Source organism: Uloborus diversus, chromosome 8 (genome assembly GCF_026930045.1).
Source record: "Uloborus diversus isolate 005 chromosome 8, Udiv.v.3.1, whole genome shotgun sequence".
In the NCBI taxonomy this organism is placed as follows: domain Eukaryota; kingdom Metazoa; phylum Arthropoda; class Arachnida; order Araneae; family Uloboridae; genus Uloborus; species Uloborus diversus.
The window spans coordinates 151,281,852-151,300,581 of NC_072738.1; the positions used below are offsets into that span (position 1 = coordinate 151,281,852).

General features: G+C 35.8%; 1 protein-coding gene across 1 annotated transcript in view; it reads left to right on the forward strand.

The window, feature by feature from the left end:
• The window catches only part of LOC129227453 (uncharacterized), a 71,495-nt gene that overhangs the window by 14,358 nt on the left and 38,407 nt on the right, over positions 1-18,730 (forward strand). Inside the window, exon 3 of the mRNA XM_054862015.1 lies at positions 6,947-7,060. Coding sequence (XP_054717990.1) covers positions 6,947-7,060 — 114 coding nt within the window. The remainder of the gene's footprint in view (positions 1-6,946; positions 7,061-18,730) is intronic.

An 18,730-nucleotide genomic window follows, 5' to 3' on the forward strand; every position in this document is an offset into this window, starting at 1 on the left:
TTTATCTCGGGGTGTTCAAAGTTGATCTTTTCGAACTTGGTCATCACTCCATGGATCAGGTTCTGATGATATTGGAGTCGCTGTCACCTGATAGGCGGTAGGGCTAGTCGTTCCATACTGTTTCTCGATTCGGGAACAATAATTGCAGTTCTCAGGACAGGGTCTCCTTGATAAAGCGTCTGCATTACCGTGAGACAACCCTTTTCGGTGCTTGATCTCCATGTCATATTCCTGGAGCCGCTGTATCCACCTGGCTATCTGGCCTTCTGGATTCTTGAAGTTCAAAAGCCAAGTTAACGAGGCATGATCTGTCCGAAGCAGAAATTTTCGGCCGTAGAGGTAACGATGGAAGTGTTCTACAGCTTTCACTATGGCCAGTAACTCCTTTCTGGTGACGCAGTAATTTCGCTCTGACTTTGATAAGCATTTGCTCCAGTAAGCGATGACATGTTCATTTCCGTCAATTTCATGGGATGAAACAGCTCCGATGCCCTCGTTGCTCGCATCAGTGTCCAGGATGAAGGATTTTTGAGGCTGAGGATAGGCGAGGATAGGCGTTAATGGAATTTAATAGGAATTAATGTTAAAGCCTTCTTCAGTCGTAGAAATGCATCTTCGCATTCTTTGGACCATTCAAACTTTTGCTTGCTCTCCGTCAGCTTATGCAAAGGTCGTGCAATGTTGGAAAAACCCTTTACAAACTTCCTGTAGTACGTGCAGAGCCCCAGGAAACTTCGCAGCTGATGGATGTTTTCGGGACGACTCCAACTCTTGACAGCAGATACCTTTTCTGGATCGGTTTGTACACCTTCAGAAGAGATGATGTGACCAAGGTAGTTCACTTCCCGGCGGAACAAATTACATTTGGTCGGGCTTAACTTCAGATTGGCTTCCTTAAGCTTTTGCAGCACCTTCCTAAGATTTGCCAGATGTTCTTCGAAACTGCGTCCCACGATGATGATATCGTCTAAGTAGACCAGACAGGATTCGTAGGAAAGTCCTCTTAACACTGTCTCCATAAGACGCTCGAACGTAGCTGGTGCATTGCAGAGGCCGAAGGGCATCACTTTAAACTGCCATAAGCCTTGTCCAGTTGTAAGCGCTGTCTTCTCTCGGTCATCAGGGTGTATCTCAACCTGCCAGTAGCCGCTCTTCAAGTCCAGGGTCGAAAACCACTTGTGTCCGGAAAGAGTGTCCAAGGTGTCGTCTATCCGTGGAAGAGGGTAACTGTCTTTCCTTGGTGATTTCATTCAGTCGTCGGTAATCGACACAAAATCTGGTGGAGCCATCTTTCTTTCGGACCAAGACGATGGGAGAGGCCCAAGGACTGGATGACGGTTCGATTACATCATTCTCCTTCATCTCTTTCAGGAGGGTCTCAACCTCTTCCTTCTTGGCGAACGGTAGTCGTCTTGGATGCTGTTTAATAGGGGGGTGTTCTCCAGTGTAGATCCTATGCTGCGTTAAATTCGTCCGGCCCACATCCTCCGATGTAGATGAAAACAGATGCTTGAAGTCGTCCACCAATTGTTCCGCAGCAGTTCTTTGATCTTTCGTTAATGGTGCACTCCCAATTAACTTCGATGTCAAGGACTCAGAAGACACAGTCTCGGGGGAATTGATTCTTCTAATGATGCAGTTTACTGGAGTACAAGTTGCTAACACTTCACCTTTCCGGATATTCCTTGGCCTTTCACTCACGTTGGCGACTCTCACAGGGTTACATCCTTAGAAAGGTCCACAAGCGTAGATGCTACCAGCACTCCTTTTAGGTTATTGCTTAGGTTAGGGTATTCAATGAGTCCAAATCGAAAACTATTGCTTTCTTCAAGGGAGCCAGGTATTAATGATTCTGACCTTGAGGGAATCGATAAATCTGTTTGGGCTATTATTTGATGGGCGGATTTTACATCATTTTCTGCGGGGAAAAGGGCTATGTCTTCTCTCATCGAGTGCAGCTCATTAGTCTTGAAGTCGAGGTTGAAGTCATACTTCTTTAAAAAGTCCAATCCGAGAATGAAGGGGTCCGTGATATCAGCAACGAATGCCGTATGATGGTAGGTGGCATTCCCAAACACTATTTCCAAGTCTACTTTACCCTCAATCTCAATTTTGTCACCTGTCACAGTCTGGAGACTTACGCGTGGAGATGTCCATAACAGTTTCAATCCAAATTCACGAGCCACATCTGTCCTAACGATTGTCACATTGGCTCCAGTGTCGACAATCAGTTTGCAAGGATTCCCATTTACATGTGCGTAAATGAAAAGTCCATCACTGCCACTACTAGTAGAGGAAATCTGCAGAGCTCTGGTGGAGGTGATTTCTTTCCCTCGCGTAGCTTGGCGAGCCGGACAACTCCTTCGCAGGTGTCCTTCACTACCGCATTTCCAGCTTTTCTGCTCTTGTTTCTTTTGGGCTGTTATGCTGCTCAGATGTCTTGCCAAGTCACCGAGTTGTCTCTCAAGTTCAGCGAGGTGGGACGACCTGGAATCAGACTCATCAGCTTCCTGCGTCCGGATTAGATGGCGATCCACACGGGTTGCTTCTTGGGCGGCCTCGTATCTCATCGCATACACAACAGCAGAATTCAGGTCTTTGACATCCGCCATCCGTAGAGCTTTCTGGATTTCCGGATCTCGAACCCCGTCGATGTAGTAGTTGAGTGCCAGGTTGTCTCGAACATCCGCAGGGCAGTCGCAAAAAGCAAGATGAGACAGTCTCTCGACGTCAGCCGCTAGCTCTTGCAGGGTTTCCCCGGTTTTCTGGAAACGGGACTTCAACTGGAGTCGGCTGAAATCTTTCTGGCACTTCTCACCGAAGCGAAGCTCCAACGCAGATGTGAGGGCGGCGAAATCCAGGCGCTGGCTGTCCGGAAGGGTCTGAAGAATGTCCGCTGCGTCACCTCTCAGGGATGCTGCAAGATGGCAGGCCTTGGTAGCAGAGTCCCATCCGTTCGCTTCCGCCACTATCATGAATTGGGTCTTATACACCTGCCACGAACTTTTCCCATCAAATGTGGCCAGTTTAATGGACGGTCGAGCAACAGATGTGGGAGCGCAAAACTGCACAGAGCTGCTTTCCGCGGTCGCCAATCTCCTTTCCATATCTTTAAAGATCTCTTCTTTGAGCAGATGAAATTTTCTAAATTCTTCTTCAAATTTATTTTCTACAGCATTAAATCGGCTTTCAACGGTATCAAATTTTTCTTCAATAGCATCAACTTGATGCTCTATGTCATTAAATTTATTTTCCATCAGTCTTTACCGAAATAAGGTCGTTTTTAATTTCTTCTTGGTTAGACGTTAAGTCCTTTTTCAGCACCGTTAAATCGCTTTTTAACTGGTCTTGATTAGCCGCCATATCATTCTTCACAGAGTTGATTGCATCAAGCAATTGTTTTAATTGTTCATCCATTACGCGAGTAATCACCATAAAAATAAAGTCCAAATTTAAAAAGTCTTTATGAAAAAATGTCCAAAGTCACACTTACTGCAAGAAAGTCCTGAAGTAGCCCCACGTTGGGCGCCAATTGTAACGGATTCGGTGCGACTTCCACTTTCTTGAAATGAAGACACAGTTCTTGATAAAAACACAGGAGCTTTATTTACACTATGTACAAGAGAAATCGTTAACAACTGCTAAAATAATCATCAGCAATTAAGCAAATATCACTCAACACCGTAAACTCAACGGTTACACACGTATTTACTTCCAAATACGAAAACAACACAGCAAAATGCCTCGCTATAAACAGAGCTAATACACTCTCAGTACAAATTCTCAATCGAAACTCCCCTCTTTATCACGCGGGACCCTTTTATAAACATCGAAAGAAATCTCTCAAATATTCCAAACGCTTCTAGAAAATAGTAGACCGTTATCAAATTTTATCAATGAACAAAAAAAGAAATAGGGGGCTCGTATACTTTAGCCATATGTTAAGGGGTTGTATATTCATTACGGGAAACTATTTACAGGTTACGTTACTACAATAATTACTATTTACAGGATTTGTAACAGTAAATTTCCCCATTCAGTTCCAATCAGAAAGCGAACTATTGTTCGCAAAAAATAAATAAATCCGAAGGTAACCTTCTTTCAACAAATATTTGTATTGAATATAATATGTATATGTGCTTGATATTTATGTAAGGTCATTATTAATGGATTTAATTATAAGCCAATAAAGTAATCAGTTCAAAAGCAATAATCGTTACAGCGATTTTTTCATATATTTTTTTAAATAAATTATTTTATATTCCTTTTAGAGAGGTAAATTTAATTTTTATTTATTGAATAGCTACACTGTTATAACCAGGGGTTCCAGACGAGGGAAAATATTCCCTCTACGGTGAAAGCATAGTGCCTGAAGGTGCAATGCAAGCTAGAAAATAGAGCAGAGGAGCCGAAACAGCATGCAATCACAAAAAAGACTCATTGCGCATGCGCTTTTGCCTTAGACATACATTCAACCACCTCAATATGGCGGACAAATGATGATTGCGTTTGTGTGTCTTTCACATTGAATGAAGTACACTATTGGATTTAAACACAATTTTTCTTGGATTAATTATCCGAAATTACAAGTAAGTACAGCTTTTGATCACTTTGTAGCTTTTAGGGCTTTCAAACATAGTTAAGTGGTTAAAAGTGCATTTATTGCTTTTCAGTTACTGTTACCTACTGTCTTTTAATTTCCGTTAACCGTTACTATCGTGAAATTTCCATCATTAAAAACGCTACTAAAAATATCTGTCATTATTTTCTTGAGTACTCGATAAGCAGCTTTTATTAATCACCGAAAAAAAAAAAAAATATATAAGATATCAATAATCAACAAGTGAGAATCTTATTAAAAATGATTCTTGTGCTACGTAGATTATAACAGAAAGCTAGCGAAAAAAAAAAATCTCTCTCAGTCTAGCTTTTTTTTTTTTTTTTTGGCTTTTTCATTCAAATGTTAGAATCATTTCCTGTTAGCGGTTAATGTGTGGATAGCGTTATAAATTTCTTTTGGTTTTTTAACTATCGAAAAACTTCATGTGCATTTTATTTTGTTACTCTTGATTAACGTTTATGAAACGATTTTGTTTTTCCGTAACTGTAATATCCCTGAATATTTTTGGCTCTACATGTAAATAATCCATAAGTACAGCTATGCTTCATTTTCGGAATGCGTTAAGGTTTTAGTAAATGTATAATTTCTCACATTATTTAAATAATTACTCGTGCTTAAATTATAACAATTTGTGACAGATCTTTGATACCAAGTAAAGGGGTAGATATTTATTGTTTTATTAATTCTTAACATTACTTTTTGTAAAAAAAAAAAAACTCGTCAGAACTCTGAATTTTTCACATGTTTTTAACGGCCCCAGAGTTATTATTAATATTATTAATTTTATGAATTTTTAAGAAAACGATAAAGATTTCACTGGTTCGCAAAGTTTTTCATTTGCTTTTACCGCGCCCCGTGAGTCAAAAGAGGTTGAGAAACACTGAGTTAGAGCAATGAGCACTTCTTAACTATGTTGAAAACTCTGAAATATGATCAAATGCTGTAATTACATGTTTTAATCATTTCCAGCATCGAGTTCAATGTGAAAAATGTCCAAAACGAAGAATATCATAAATCAAAACAAAACTTTAAAAAAAACCACAGCTGTATTCAAAAACGCACACAATACGGGGGAGGGGGGGGAGGAGGATCTATAGTAAGGGGTGCCATTTCTCTCTCCGAAGGTTCCTTTTTTTCACTCCGGCTGTCTATTTTTTTAAAAGGTGCCTGTTTTTCACCCTATTTAGAGGTGCGATTTCGGCTCCGTATTGGGTGTCGCTGGTGAACAAGCGTTTCTCCCCTGAAAGGTGCCGAATGCATCCTGTAGTTTTAACAGTGTATGGTAAATTCTTTAACACTGGTTTAGGGGCGGTAACTTTATTGCTTACATGTTTGTTTACTTAGTTTTAATTTAATTTTTATAAAAATTTTCGTTATTAAACAATATTTTTCGTAGTAAATAACAAATGACATTATTAGTAAATATTTTTACAAAATTAAACTGTTTATTAATGCTAATAAGATATGTATAGAACTTATACTCGTTTTTAAACTGACTAAGTTGCTATTTCATTGCTTACGCTTCTGCCGATGACATCACAAATGATGAAATGCCATTCACAGAGCACAATACTTAATTCGCTTCTTTACTCACATGTGTTGGCAACGATATGGTTCATAGCTAGTGTAGAGCACAATATTTAATTCGTTTCTTGATTATCATAACGTGGAAACCGGGAGGCATGTAAACAACTTTTACTTTGCAAGAGACCATGTAAAAATTTGAAGACTGCTGATTGGCTACCACGAAAAAACGTCATCCATATTCTTTAATGCTTACTTTGCGTTGTCTAATTCTAATTCGAGGGAAGAGAGGTATCAAAAACATTCAAACTTGTGTGAATTCAGAATTTCTGAGGAACGAAATTTGTTCACGTGCGCTGGATGTGGGGAAAAAAACATGGCCGGCGCATCTTCGTCTGCTGGCCAATCAGGAGTACCCAAAACATTACAAGGTCCCTAGCTAAGTAAATGTTGTTTATATGCAACCGGGAGACAGATGTGCCTAAGTACATCATTTTTGACGTCATAAAAAAAGACCACGCCTTATTTTTAAAATCTGACATTTTAAAAAATGAATTAAAATCAAGCGTCGGAAAAAATACAGGTTGTTTCTCGCTCCATGGTATTTTTTTTGCTTATTCTATCAATTTCAGTGACTTAAAGTAGTACTTTTGACTGAAGGAAACAACCCCATTGTGTTACTTCCCTTGCCGGAGTGCGAAATGGTCAATTTAGTTAACATAAACTTGAGCCCACTTTTAGGTATGTGAATAATCAGTTTAAGACCGCTAAAAATAACGCCAATATCATCATTTCTACTAGGACAGACCACGTTCCTGTCATGTCGTCTGCAGTTATGAAGATGGATCAGAAAACACGTACGCCTCTCCCAACGGACAGCTGTGTTGTGACATGGTCGGCGTGGGACCCACCGGGGTAAGGAAATAACAGTGTCTCAAGTTTTGTAAATAGATTATTGAGCAATCACGATTGCTTATTGTTCTCACTTGACTGTTTTGAATTCCTATCATTTTATTTTCCCGCCAGCACCACCGTCGCGCAGTGTGGCATAGTAGGCAAAAATCCACCGAACTCGCGGGTTTTGAGCTAGGATCTTCTATTATCGCTTAAAATGCGGCAAAATTCTTCGACTATTTCGTAGTGGTGCTACAATTTTGAATTTCTTAACCCCCTAAGCCCCGCAGAGCTCAGAATGGACCCAAGTCGCGATTTTGAAAACTAAAAAGTATGACCATATTTTTTTCCTGATATGTTGCTCAATGCTTAGTAAAACTCGAGGAATCGGATGATAAAACACAACTTTTTATCGCTGCCGGGTGTTTAGAAATGCTTTTTTCCACCGTATAAGTCATTAAAAACATTATTTTTCAGGTTTTTCCGTTGAAAAAATGGGTTTTAACGGTCTTCACACATTTCCCGCGCAAGAACAAATATATTTTAATTCCAATCTACAAGTTTTCAATCATTTTCCAAAGTTCAAAAGGCAAAAACCTCCCTAAAACACCGAAAAATTGCCCAAAGTCCGAATTTCAGCGCGAGATCCTACCGTTGTCCACGGGAATGCATCTGTGCAATAGCGGCAAACAGCTTATTTTATATGTATACATTTATATGTATACATTTTGAGAATAAATCGTCTGCGTTCGAATAAATATACATTTAAAATTTCCGAATGCTTTTGATGTTTTTAAGAAAATTTAATATATTAAAGTAACAGTTGAGCAAATGTGTAGACGCAAAATTAGTATGTTTGTCTGTTTCCTCGGAATAATCGTATTGAATTGTAACTCTATGTTCACTCTTTTATGTAAGCGTTTTTGTTAGAATTCTAACTTTAAATGTAAAAACACATGTTAAAATTTTAATGTGTTTTAAACTAAACAATTAATGCTCAGATGAACCCTTTTAGCCCAGTTTTGTTCCTAACAACATCATTTATAGGTTATAATACAGCTAAATTTAAGGTAGGGATGAAAGGATTAATGAACTTATATGATTTTACTGCACTCTATTTAATTTAAAAAACAAATTTTCACAAATATATGTCCATTAGCTTTCACTTTCTGTATGAAAAACAGTAAAGACATGTTATTTTAACTTTATTGTAAAGTTTTATTGAATTTATATTAAAATTTATGTTGTTTTGTTGGTCTTACACGCTGAAACTAATTTAAAAAAAATGTAATTTACATAATTTGTTTAAATACTTATTTATGTAACAGAGTACAAAGTTTTCTATTTTGTGTACTTATGTAAAATAGTGAACATACCTGTTACAATTCAAATATTACGATTAATCCAAGGAAATAGACAAACATACTAATATTGCGTCTACACATTTGCTCAACTGTTACTTAAATACATTAAATTTTCTTAAAAACATCAAAAGCATTAGGAAATTTTAAATGTAAAGGTCTTTATTCGAACGCAGACAATTTATTCTCAAAATGTATACATATAAATGTATACATATAAAATAAGCTGTTTGCCGCTATTGCACAGATGTATTTCCGTGGACTGGTAGAATCTGGAGCTGAAATTCGGACTTTGAGCAATTTTTCGGTGTTTTAGGGAGGTTTTTGCCTTTTGAACTTTGGAAAATGATTGAAAACTTGTAGATTAGAATTAAAATATACATTTGTTCTTGCGCGGGAGATGTGTGAAAACCGTTAAAACCCATTTTTTCAACGGAAAAACCTGAAAAATAATGTTTTTAATGACTTATACGATGGAAAAAAGTATTTCTAAACACCCGGCCGCGACCAAAAGTTGTGTTTTATCATCCGATTCCTCGATTTATACTAAGCATTGAATCACATATCAGGGAAAAAATATGGTCATACTTTTTAGTTTTCAAAATCGCGACTTGGGTCCATTCTGAGCTCTGCGGGGCTTAGGGGGTTAAGAAATTCAAAATTGTAGCACCACTACAAAATAGTCGAAGAATTTTGCCGCATTTTGAGCCATAATAGAAAATCCTAGCTCAAAACCCGCGAGTTCGGTGGATTTTTGCCCACTATGCCACACTGTGCGTCGCGTCGACCGGCCTCCCGACGCTGCTCCTCTTGCGAAAACCGTCTCCAGGTTGCGTCCATATTCCCCCCCCCCCCCCACACACACGCACGCATACACACATACACACACTCGTGCCTGCACACAGACACAAACACATATGCCTACATACACACACACACGAACGCCTACACAGACGCGCGCGCGTACACACACAGCACTGCATACACAACACGCAAACACATGCGTACATACACACGCACCCACATGCGCCTACACAAACACACACATGCGCCTATAAAAACACACACGCGCATTCATACACACACACGCTCGTGATTGCGAAAAACATGATTTGAATTCAAGATGCCAAAAATTCAAATTAATATTTTTATTTTCATGTGCTCAGTTTGCTGTCATCTTACTAAGTTTGGAGCTTATTTCATCAATTTTCGCTCAAAATTACCTTAATTCTCGAAAATTTACCTTCACGTTGACTTTGCCTGCTGTGCACGATTTAACATTGCGATTTGCATCTCGAAATTAAATATCTACTCATCTCTTACAGCTAAACTAGAAATAAAATCACCTTTTTAAGGGTAATTTTATGCTTTTTAAATTTACTAATGCATGATTTTACTACAGGGCGGGCTCTAATAGTTCTGCCGCCCTACGCGATATTGTCAAGTGCCCCCCCTCCATTGAATAATAATAATAACATATTAACACATATAATAATAACACATAAATAAAATAAAAATGTTAAGTATTGTATCATGATTTTATTACCAACAATTCTGAGCAGTACAATTTTAAAATTAATCATTTCCAATATCAAGTTACGTGGTTTGTTTTCTCGATGTTGCCAATCTGTTAAAACTTAAAACATAAATACTTGACTTGCCCTTTTTAAGGGAAATAAAAAGGATTAAAATATTTTCTACAGAAATAAATAAATAATTAAATTCAGTCCAAATGTATCCATATCGCTGAGGCTTGACAATAGTTCTTGATGATCTTCTTACCGGGTTTTCCGCGGATGCTTGCTGGACATTTGTTTTGTGAACCATTTGTTCTGGCATGCTTGAATGTTCTTTATTTATTTCTTGATTTGATTCCTTAGACAAAGTCGAGGGATAAAAATCTGCCACTGATCTTGTTTGTGAAGAACTATATTGTTCTGATTTGTCTGGACGAGTTTAAAATTTATTTCTGCGATAAACTCCACCATCCTTCCCTTTAATAACATAAGACCAAAGAGTTCTATAATAGGGTAGAGGAACGACTCGTATACTGCTTCCATTGGCCGCCATGACCAAGCACGGAGACCGGTAGGAGAGAGATTAGAGTGGCAAGAACGGTAGTTTCGTTATGAAACGAAAAAAATATGCATGCGTTTTATAAGATAAGAATTCTAAAAAACAGTCTTTTTTTCAGTCCTTGATCAGTTTTATTAAAATATTTAAAATACAAGAAGCATAAGGTTTCCTTTTTTTCTTCGTCCATTTTATTTCAGGTGTTAGTTATTTTCCCAAAAAGGAAAAAAAAAAAGGAAAATAATTCACTGTTCTACGCTGTTTTTATTCTTTCAACAGTTTATGTAATTCCATATTATTTCCTTTTTTTTCCTTAGAAAAAATTCAAGCGGCGAGATAAATGTTTTTTACTGCGTCAAATTGCTGATATTTTTTCTCAAATGCAATTTCAAATGGAAATAACATTGGAATCTGCTGGGAATTTTTGTCAAATAATTTGAGGTTAAACTGTATAAAAAGTTTTAATGAATGATGTATAAAAACATAATACGCTGACAAAATACAGTGATTTTCAACAGATAAATCGGGAAATTTTTAATCAGTACTCAAGAACAACAAGAAACTCTACATATTTTGTTAAACAGATTATGAAATATTGTTTAAAGTGTTGGATCTTACTTCATAACAGGGTTGATAAAAATAAGGATTTTTAAATATATATATATAAACGCGGATTTTTTTTTATTTAAATCGGATTTTTTTGATTTAAATAGAATTTTTAAAATTTAAATTTATTTAAATATAGTATTTGATATTAACAAGTTAAAATGCGCAAGTTAGATGATAAATTAGATAATTCTTTTCCTATATATGGTTAAAAATTCATAAAATCTAAGTTTGAGTTATTCAGAAATCAGTAAAAAAATAATTACACATCAGAGCTTGATAAAATCTTGCTACAATACAAAGTCCCATATCCATATGGGTGTATTTCCCAGACATTTTTTAACAATCAAAATAAATAACACCTTTCTTTTTTCTAAGGAAAAAAAAGGAAATAATATGGAATTACATAAACTGAGAAAGAATAAAAATAGCGTAGAACATTGAATTATTTTCCTTTTTTTTTCCTTTTTGGGAAAATAACTAACACCTGAAATAAAATGGACGAAGAAAAAAAGGAAACCTTATGCTTCTTGTATTTTAAATATTTTAATAAAACTCATCAAGGACTGAAAAGAAGACTGTTTTTTAGAATTCTTATCTTATGAAACGCATGCATATATATATATATTTTTTTTTTCACTGTTTTGACTTACTGTAAGTTGAGGAGGATTGTATGTTTATTTTTTAGTGAATAAGTAAATAGTTTAACTAGGGTGGTTCAAAAATACATGTAAAAAAAAAAAGTTTCTTCTAGATAACAGGACACCCCTCAATATTTTTAGACTTGTGCATAGTAATATACCGGAAGAATTTTAACTTCTTATTTCAACTGAAAGAGGGTGCTCAACTCCCTCCCCCAAACATCGTAAATATGGGGAGAGGCGTTCAAAATTACATTGAACTGAAATAACAATGTTACATATTATAATATACAAATAATATGCATATACATAATATGCATATACATTGCAAAAAAAATTTATTTACAAAAACACAGCTGGGGAAATTTAATGTTTTCAAACTTGTGACATTTTCCATGCTACGACTAATGTTGAATTGAGCACTCTCTTAAAATTTGAGTAAGAAACTAAAACTTTTACAGCATATTACTATTAGTAAGTCTAAAAAATAAATTAAAACTAGTATGTTGTGGCCATCACGAAACTTTCTTCTATATTTTTCTTTTTTTTTTCTGATCCCTCCCCATGCTTGACGAGGAAGCAATATTCCCAACAAAAACAAAATGACACATGCAAAAACTTGACGACCATCCCAATGTCTGAATTATTGCAAAAGCAAAGCAAAGAGCGAAAATTGAAAGTTATTTTAAAAGCCTTGCTTGAATGAATTACAAATATTTTATTTGTTAACAAACATAAGATGGCAACAGTTCAAAATTTTAAATCATTGAGATAATATTTCCTATCATTTCCATACAATTAAAATCACGAGAAATACGCAGACGACAATCTATTACGATTTATCTTTCTTATTGTTGCATTAATAAAAATATTTTTATTCGCAAAAAAAAAAAAAAAAAAAAAATCAACACCTCTTGGAGTGATCGGCGTCAAAATAGAACCAAAGCCTGTTTACATATGGATTCACATATATTCCAAATTTCAACCGGAACGTAGCATTACTTCTTGAGATAGGGCACTCAAAATGGAAAAAAAGAACGGGTGATTGCGCTACCCCCCTTTTAGCTGTTGACACAAAAATAAAATCAGTTCTTATACCCACTAAGGGCTACTTGCCGATAAATTTTTCTTTCATTCCGTTCATTATTTCTTGAGATACAGCAGTCACAATTGACGACAAAAAACGTTCTACAGCTCAACCCCCGTTTGAGTTATTGACACCAAAATTGAATCAGCACCTGTTCCTGTTAATACCAACATATGGACCAAATTTTGTTTGATTCCGCCAGTAACTTCCTGAGGAATAGCAAGCACGCGTAACTCGAAAAACGTCCCATTGCTCCACCCCCCTTGGAGGAATTCGCGCCAAAAACTAATGGGCACAAGTTCACATAGTGGCACATACGTGTACTAAATTTCGTTCGATTTCATGCGGTAGTTTTTGTTGTAGAGCGGCCACAAAAAACTGGTCACACACAGACGTGACACACATACACACACACATACACACACACATACACACACACATACACACACACATACAGACAGACAGACATTTTCCAAAAATGGTCGAAATGGACTCAGCACACCTCAAAACGTTCGAATCCGTCAAAATTCGAAATTCGAAAATTTGCACGAATCCAATACTTTCTTCTATATATTAGATATAGAAGAAAGTAAAAAAAGGGTGTGTCCTGGACTCCAGCTAAAAAAAGGTTTTTTTTTTTTTTTGAACCACTCTAAGCTTAACTCTTAATAGGTACATATCCAATTTAATTTATTACTTTTAATTTCATTGAAAGGTAATCTCGTTTCATATATATATATACTTTGCAAGTTCTTTCTCTTTTAATGTTAATTGCTACTATGATTTTTTTTTATATTTTTCTTCGATTTCAATTAAATTTATTTAATAACAATTTTTTTGTTTCTTTTAGTAAGATTACTTATAAGTAATACTTGTTCGTTCATTGTTTTTCTAATAAAAATAGTCTGAACTTCATGTCCATCAAACTCAGCCTTTTAAACTTTTAAAAATTTTATCTTTAAAAATCATGATTTTTGATAATTAATAAATTATTTTTAAATCAACTGGATTTAAATCACTCAACCCTGCTTCATAAGAAAAAATAAATAAAACTTTTATGCATCATTTTTTATTTACAATGTCACATTTATTTTTAACAAAACAAACAGTCTGTAAGATGATCCTCTAATTTTAATAACATGAAACAAATTTATTTGCACTATTTATTACTTCTGTATGTTGTATCCAAGAAGAATACTGTGTTGCCTTTAAGTAAACTTCGGACAGATTTACTAAATCACATCACCAATAAAAAGTTAATTGTACATATTTCACAAGCCATCTGTTATCATAGAGTTCGATAATAGTTTGAAACATATTTTTATCAAATGCAAAATTATTCATTTTTGGAAACACTAACACAAGCATGAATAAAGTTTTTTTTTAATTACTCATCTAAAAATTTTTAAACTTTGATTGAGTGCAGCTGCTCTGTTTGTGCAACCATATGATGAACAAGATTTCACCATTTTAAAAACATAAACAAAGGCGAAAAGCAGAATTAAAATCTTTTAGTCGACTCGAACTCAATTCGATGTTCTGTATTCTGCCACTCTATTTTTTCACTCGACGTTAAATACCGGTTATCACAAATTTGCCATTTCAACTGCGCTTGCGCGCGGACTTAGCTGATTTCAAAAATCTTGCTAAAATTAATTACAAACATTTTAAATTTGGTAATAAATATGAGATAGCAACAGATAAAAATTAGAAATCACAAAGTTTTCTCTGATTTAGTTTTTAGGCCTCGGTAAAAATTGAATTTTGCGTCTTAATTATTAATGGATTCGGTGTCTGATTTGTATGTCCTTTCTCAGGACCATTTTTAACCTCAGAAGAGCGTACTAGAATTGCAGCATCACTTCAACTACAAAGCCGAACTCTCAACCTAAATAAAAATGTATAATATTAAGTTGTTTACGCCTAATGTAAAATATCCGCAAAAAGCGGATTTCTGTACTAATATTCCAATCATTTTTGAAGTACACAACGTGTTTTACATTAATGTTAAATGAATATTTCCAAACTAATAAATACTGAAGTGTCATTTTTCTCTTAAGATTATCAGTTATTCATATCCGTAGTTTCGTATAATATATCACTAATATATCACGAAATCGCTGTGAAAATATTCTAATCGCATTCATTAATTTGGTGGGACTCTCGCTCAGCCTAAATATAAACAAGCAACACGAAATCTTAAAACATAAAGCCCAAAAAGCTTAGTCCGCGCGCAAGCGCAGTTGAAATGGCAAATTTGTGATAACCGGGATTTAACGTCTAGTTATTTTTTCCCCTTACTGGAACATGGAACTGTTGCCAGATTCAGTCTCTACCCTATTATAGAACTCTTTGCATAAGACCGAGAATTATGATTAGATTGAATGACAGTTCCTTGCTTCCACGGCTCGTTCGGCATTTTACGAAACCATACCTTTGCCTGATCATGAAGAATTGGCAACTCTTTTCCATGTATGTTTGCATATTTATTTAGTGCTTTCTGTCGCATCTTTAAAGATTCTTGTGCTTTCTTTAATGGGAAGTTTGGTCGCATTTTCTCTGGATGCGATGGCAAAAGGGATCTAAGTCGTCTACCCATCAACAACTCAGCGGGAGAAGGAAGATCAGAAGATGGTTGGGTTCTGTAGTCCATCAAGACCGTATATAAGTCTTTTCCATCTTGTGCTGCTTTTGTCTGTGACTTTTTTTATTGTCTGAATTGCTCTTTCAACCTGTCCATTTGCCCTAGGAAAGTATGGTGACGTGATCTGATGATTTATGCTCCATTTCACGCAAAAACTTTTTACACATTCTGAGTCAAATGGCGGTCCCCCATCACTCACGAACTCCTCCGGAATGCCATGTCTGGAGAAAATAGATTTAAAGATAGTAGTTGCGTTTTGTGCACTATTATGCTTCACTGACTGAACTTTCACATATTTTGAAAAATAATCGATCAATAAAATATATTGTTGACCTTGCAAATGAAAAAATTCACAGCCCACTTTTTGCCATGGCCTTTCAGGTACTTCTTGTTCAATCAGAGTTTCTCTTTGATTGTTACGTTGGTGCTCCTGACAACTTTTACATCTGTTAATAAGGCTTTCTACATCAATATTCATGGAAGGCCAGTAAAAGTATTCTTTTGCCTTCTTTTTTCAAGATACTACACCTCTGTGAGTTAAGTGCAACTTATATATATATATTATATATATATTTAGTATTTCTGATCTTGAAGCTTGTGGCACAACTAACCGTTGACCACGACAAATAATTCCTTCTTCTGTAGAGTATAACTCATCTCTACAATGCTAGTAAGGTTGGGCGAGTTTCTTAGTACTTCGTTTATCATCCCACCCATTTTTTATCTTTACTAATATTATAAAGAGAGAGGGCGGATTTTTGTGTGTTTATATGTTCGAGGTAATCTCCGGAACCACTGCACCTATTTTAAAAATTCTTTCACTATATGAAAGGTGCTTTTTTACTGAGTAACATAGGCTATAATTCGAAAAAATCCGATAAATAGTTCTTTTTTTATTCAAATTTAGGCCCAAATTTCATGTAAATTGCCTATTATTGGCTATTAATGGGGTGAAAAATTACTTGCACATATTAATATTATATATCGTTAAAAAGGGTAGAATTTTCTGAGTTCTAAACAATTTATTTCAATGCTCTAACTTAATTACGGCGGGAGTAATTTGCGTTTTTAGCTCGAACGTTTTTAGGCTTAACTGAAATTTAGGCAATACTTTCTTCATTAAATCTATCAATAAAAAGTGAAGGAATTGTCCCACAGTTTTCTTTTGACAGCATTGGAAAAAGCGAGATTTTTTACTCCAGATCTCTCTCGACGGTCTCTATTCAACGGACTTCCATCAAATTTTTAACACGGGCATCGCTGTGCAGGTACTGCTAGTATGATATAAAACATCTTGTAATTCTTCATCATTTAAAGTAATTGTTGCAATATCTTTCTACTTGCTTGGTGAAGCCTGAGTTAGAATATTCATTTTTACACTTGCTTCTGTCTCTTCTTCATTTTAAAACTTTTCTTCTTTTAATTGAGCTCTGGAAAGTGTATCAGCAATGAATAATAGTTTTCCTGGGATGTACTCAAGCTTGACATCATATCTGTTAAGTCTTCATTCGTTGCAGCCCAAGTGATATAGTATCATACTGCTTCTCTTTTAACCCACTCAATGGTTTGTGATCAGTCTGGACGATCACTGGTCTTCCATAAGTATAGTAGTTAAAATGTTCTAAACCATAGATTACGGCAAGCAACTCTTTTTCAATCTGGGCATATCGTTGCTGTGTCTCACTTAGTGATGCAGATCCATATGCTACAGGTCTGTTGTCTTGCAGCAGAACGGCTCCAAGTCCACAGCGACTTGCATCTACAGATACTGTCACAGCTTTATTTTCATTAAAATATTGTAAGCATGGAGCTAATACTAGAGCTTTCTTGATTTTCGCAAAATCTCGTTGAATATTTGCGTCCCATAACCACTATCTTTCTTCAACAGTTCTCTTAAAGAATGGGTTAAACTCGAGAGGTGAGAAGTAAATTTAGATAAATATGTCACCATACCAAGGAATCTTTGCAACTCTTCACGGCTCTGTGGTGCTGGAACGCAACAATGGCTTTTACTTTCTTAATATCTGGTTCTATTCCTTTGTCAGATAAAGTATGACCTAAATAATTAACTGCCGACTTTGCAGGTTGGGTCTTACTGATATTGAACTTCAAATTGGCTTCCGTAGCTCGCATTAAAACTTTATGCAATAATTTGCAGTGCTTTTCAATGGACGATGAACCTAGAGCAATGTCATCAAAATATGAGTTTACTACCGGCATATCATCAAAAGTTTCTTCCATAGCTCTCTGAAATTCCTCTGCAGCGTTATTAAGGCCAAATGGCAGAACTAAATACCTATATCTTCCCCGTGGGGTTGTAAATGTAGTTAAGAATGACGATTCTGTATCCAGTGGTGGTTGCAAAAAGCCATTCTTTGCATCTAAAATCGTAAATATTTTACTTCCTTGAAGTCGTGTGATAAGGCTGTCATTTGTTGGTATCGGGTAGTGAGGTCGTATGATAACTTCATTTAGTGGTCTTGGGTCCAGACAGTTGCGTAACTTTTTGTCGGTATTAACAACAACAATGCTGTTCACCCCACTCTGTTGGTTCATCCACTTTTGTAATAATTCCCGAATCCATCATATTTTTCAGTTCTTCTTTAACTCTATCATGCAAAGCAAGAGGTATTTTGCGGGGTGCTGCTATGTGAGGAGTGTAGTGATCATTCAGTTTTATTTTTACTGAACGGTTTAAACGACCAACCCCTCTAAATACGTCAGAAAATTGGTTCAAAAGTTCCCCAGGAGTTTCACCTAAGTAGCTCACAGGTCTCAGTACATTATAAAGTCTTTGAATAAGACCTAATTCCTCACAAGCTTTGAGGCCTAATATTGGACTTGAATCCAAAGAGGTAACTAAAAATTTGAGAATTTTATTCATTTTCGCTGTTTTACATCTAAGCATACATTCACCAAGAATCGGCACAATATTATCGCTGTAATCAAGTACAAGTATTTGATCTTCTTCACCAATGGCTTTTCAACCCATTTTAATATCTCGCAATTTGGAATGACATTAACTTGAGCTCCCGTGCCCAGTTTAAATGTGACTTCATTTCCATTTAAGTCTAATTTGTGAAGCCAAACATTTCTTGATTTTCCTTCTTCCAGATGATTTACATATTTCAACTCTTTTAAGTATACCCATTTTCTGAATCAGAGCCACTAGTTTGCTCTACAGTATTAACACTTGGCAAACGTTGTCTATTATTTAATTTTATTCGGCACACTTTGGACCAGTGATTATTTCCGCCACAGTTTCGGCACTTATCGTCA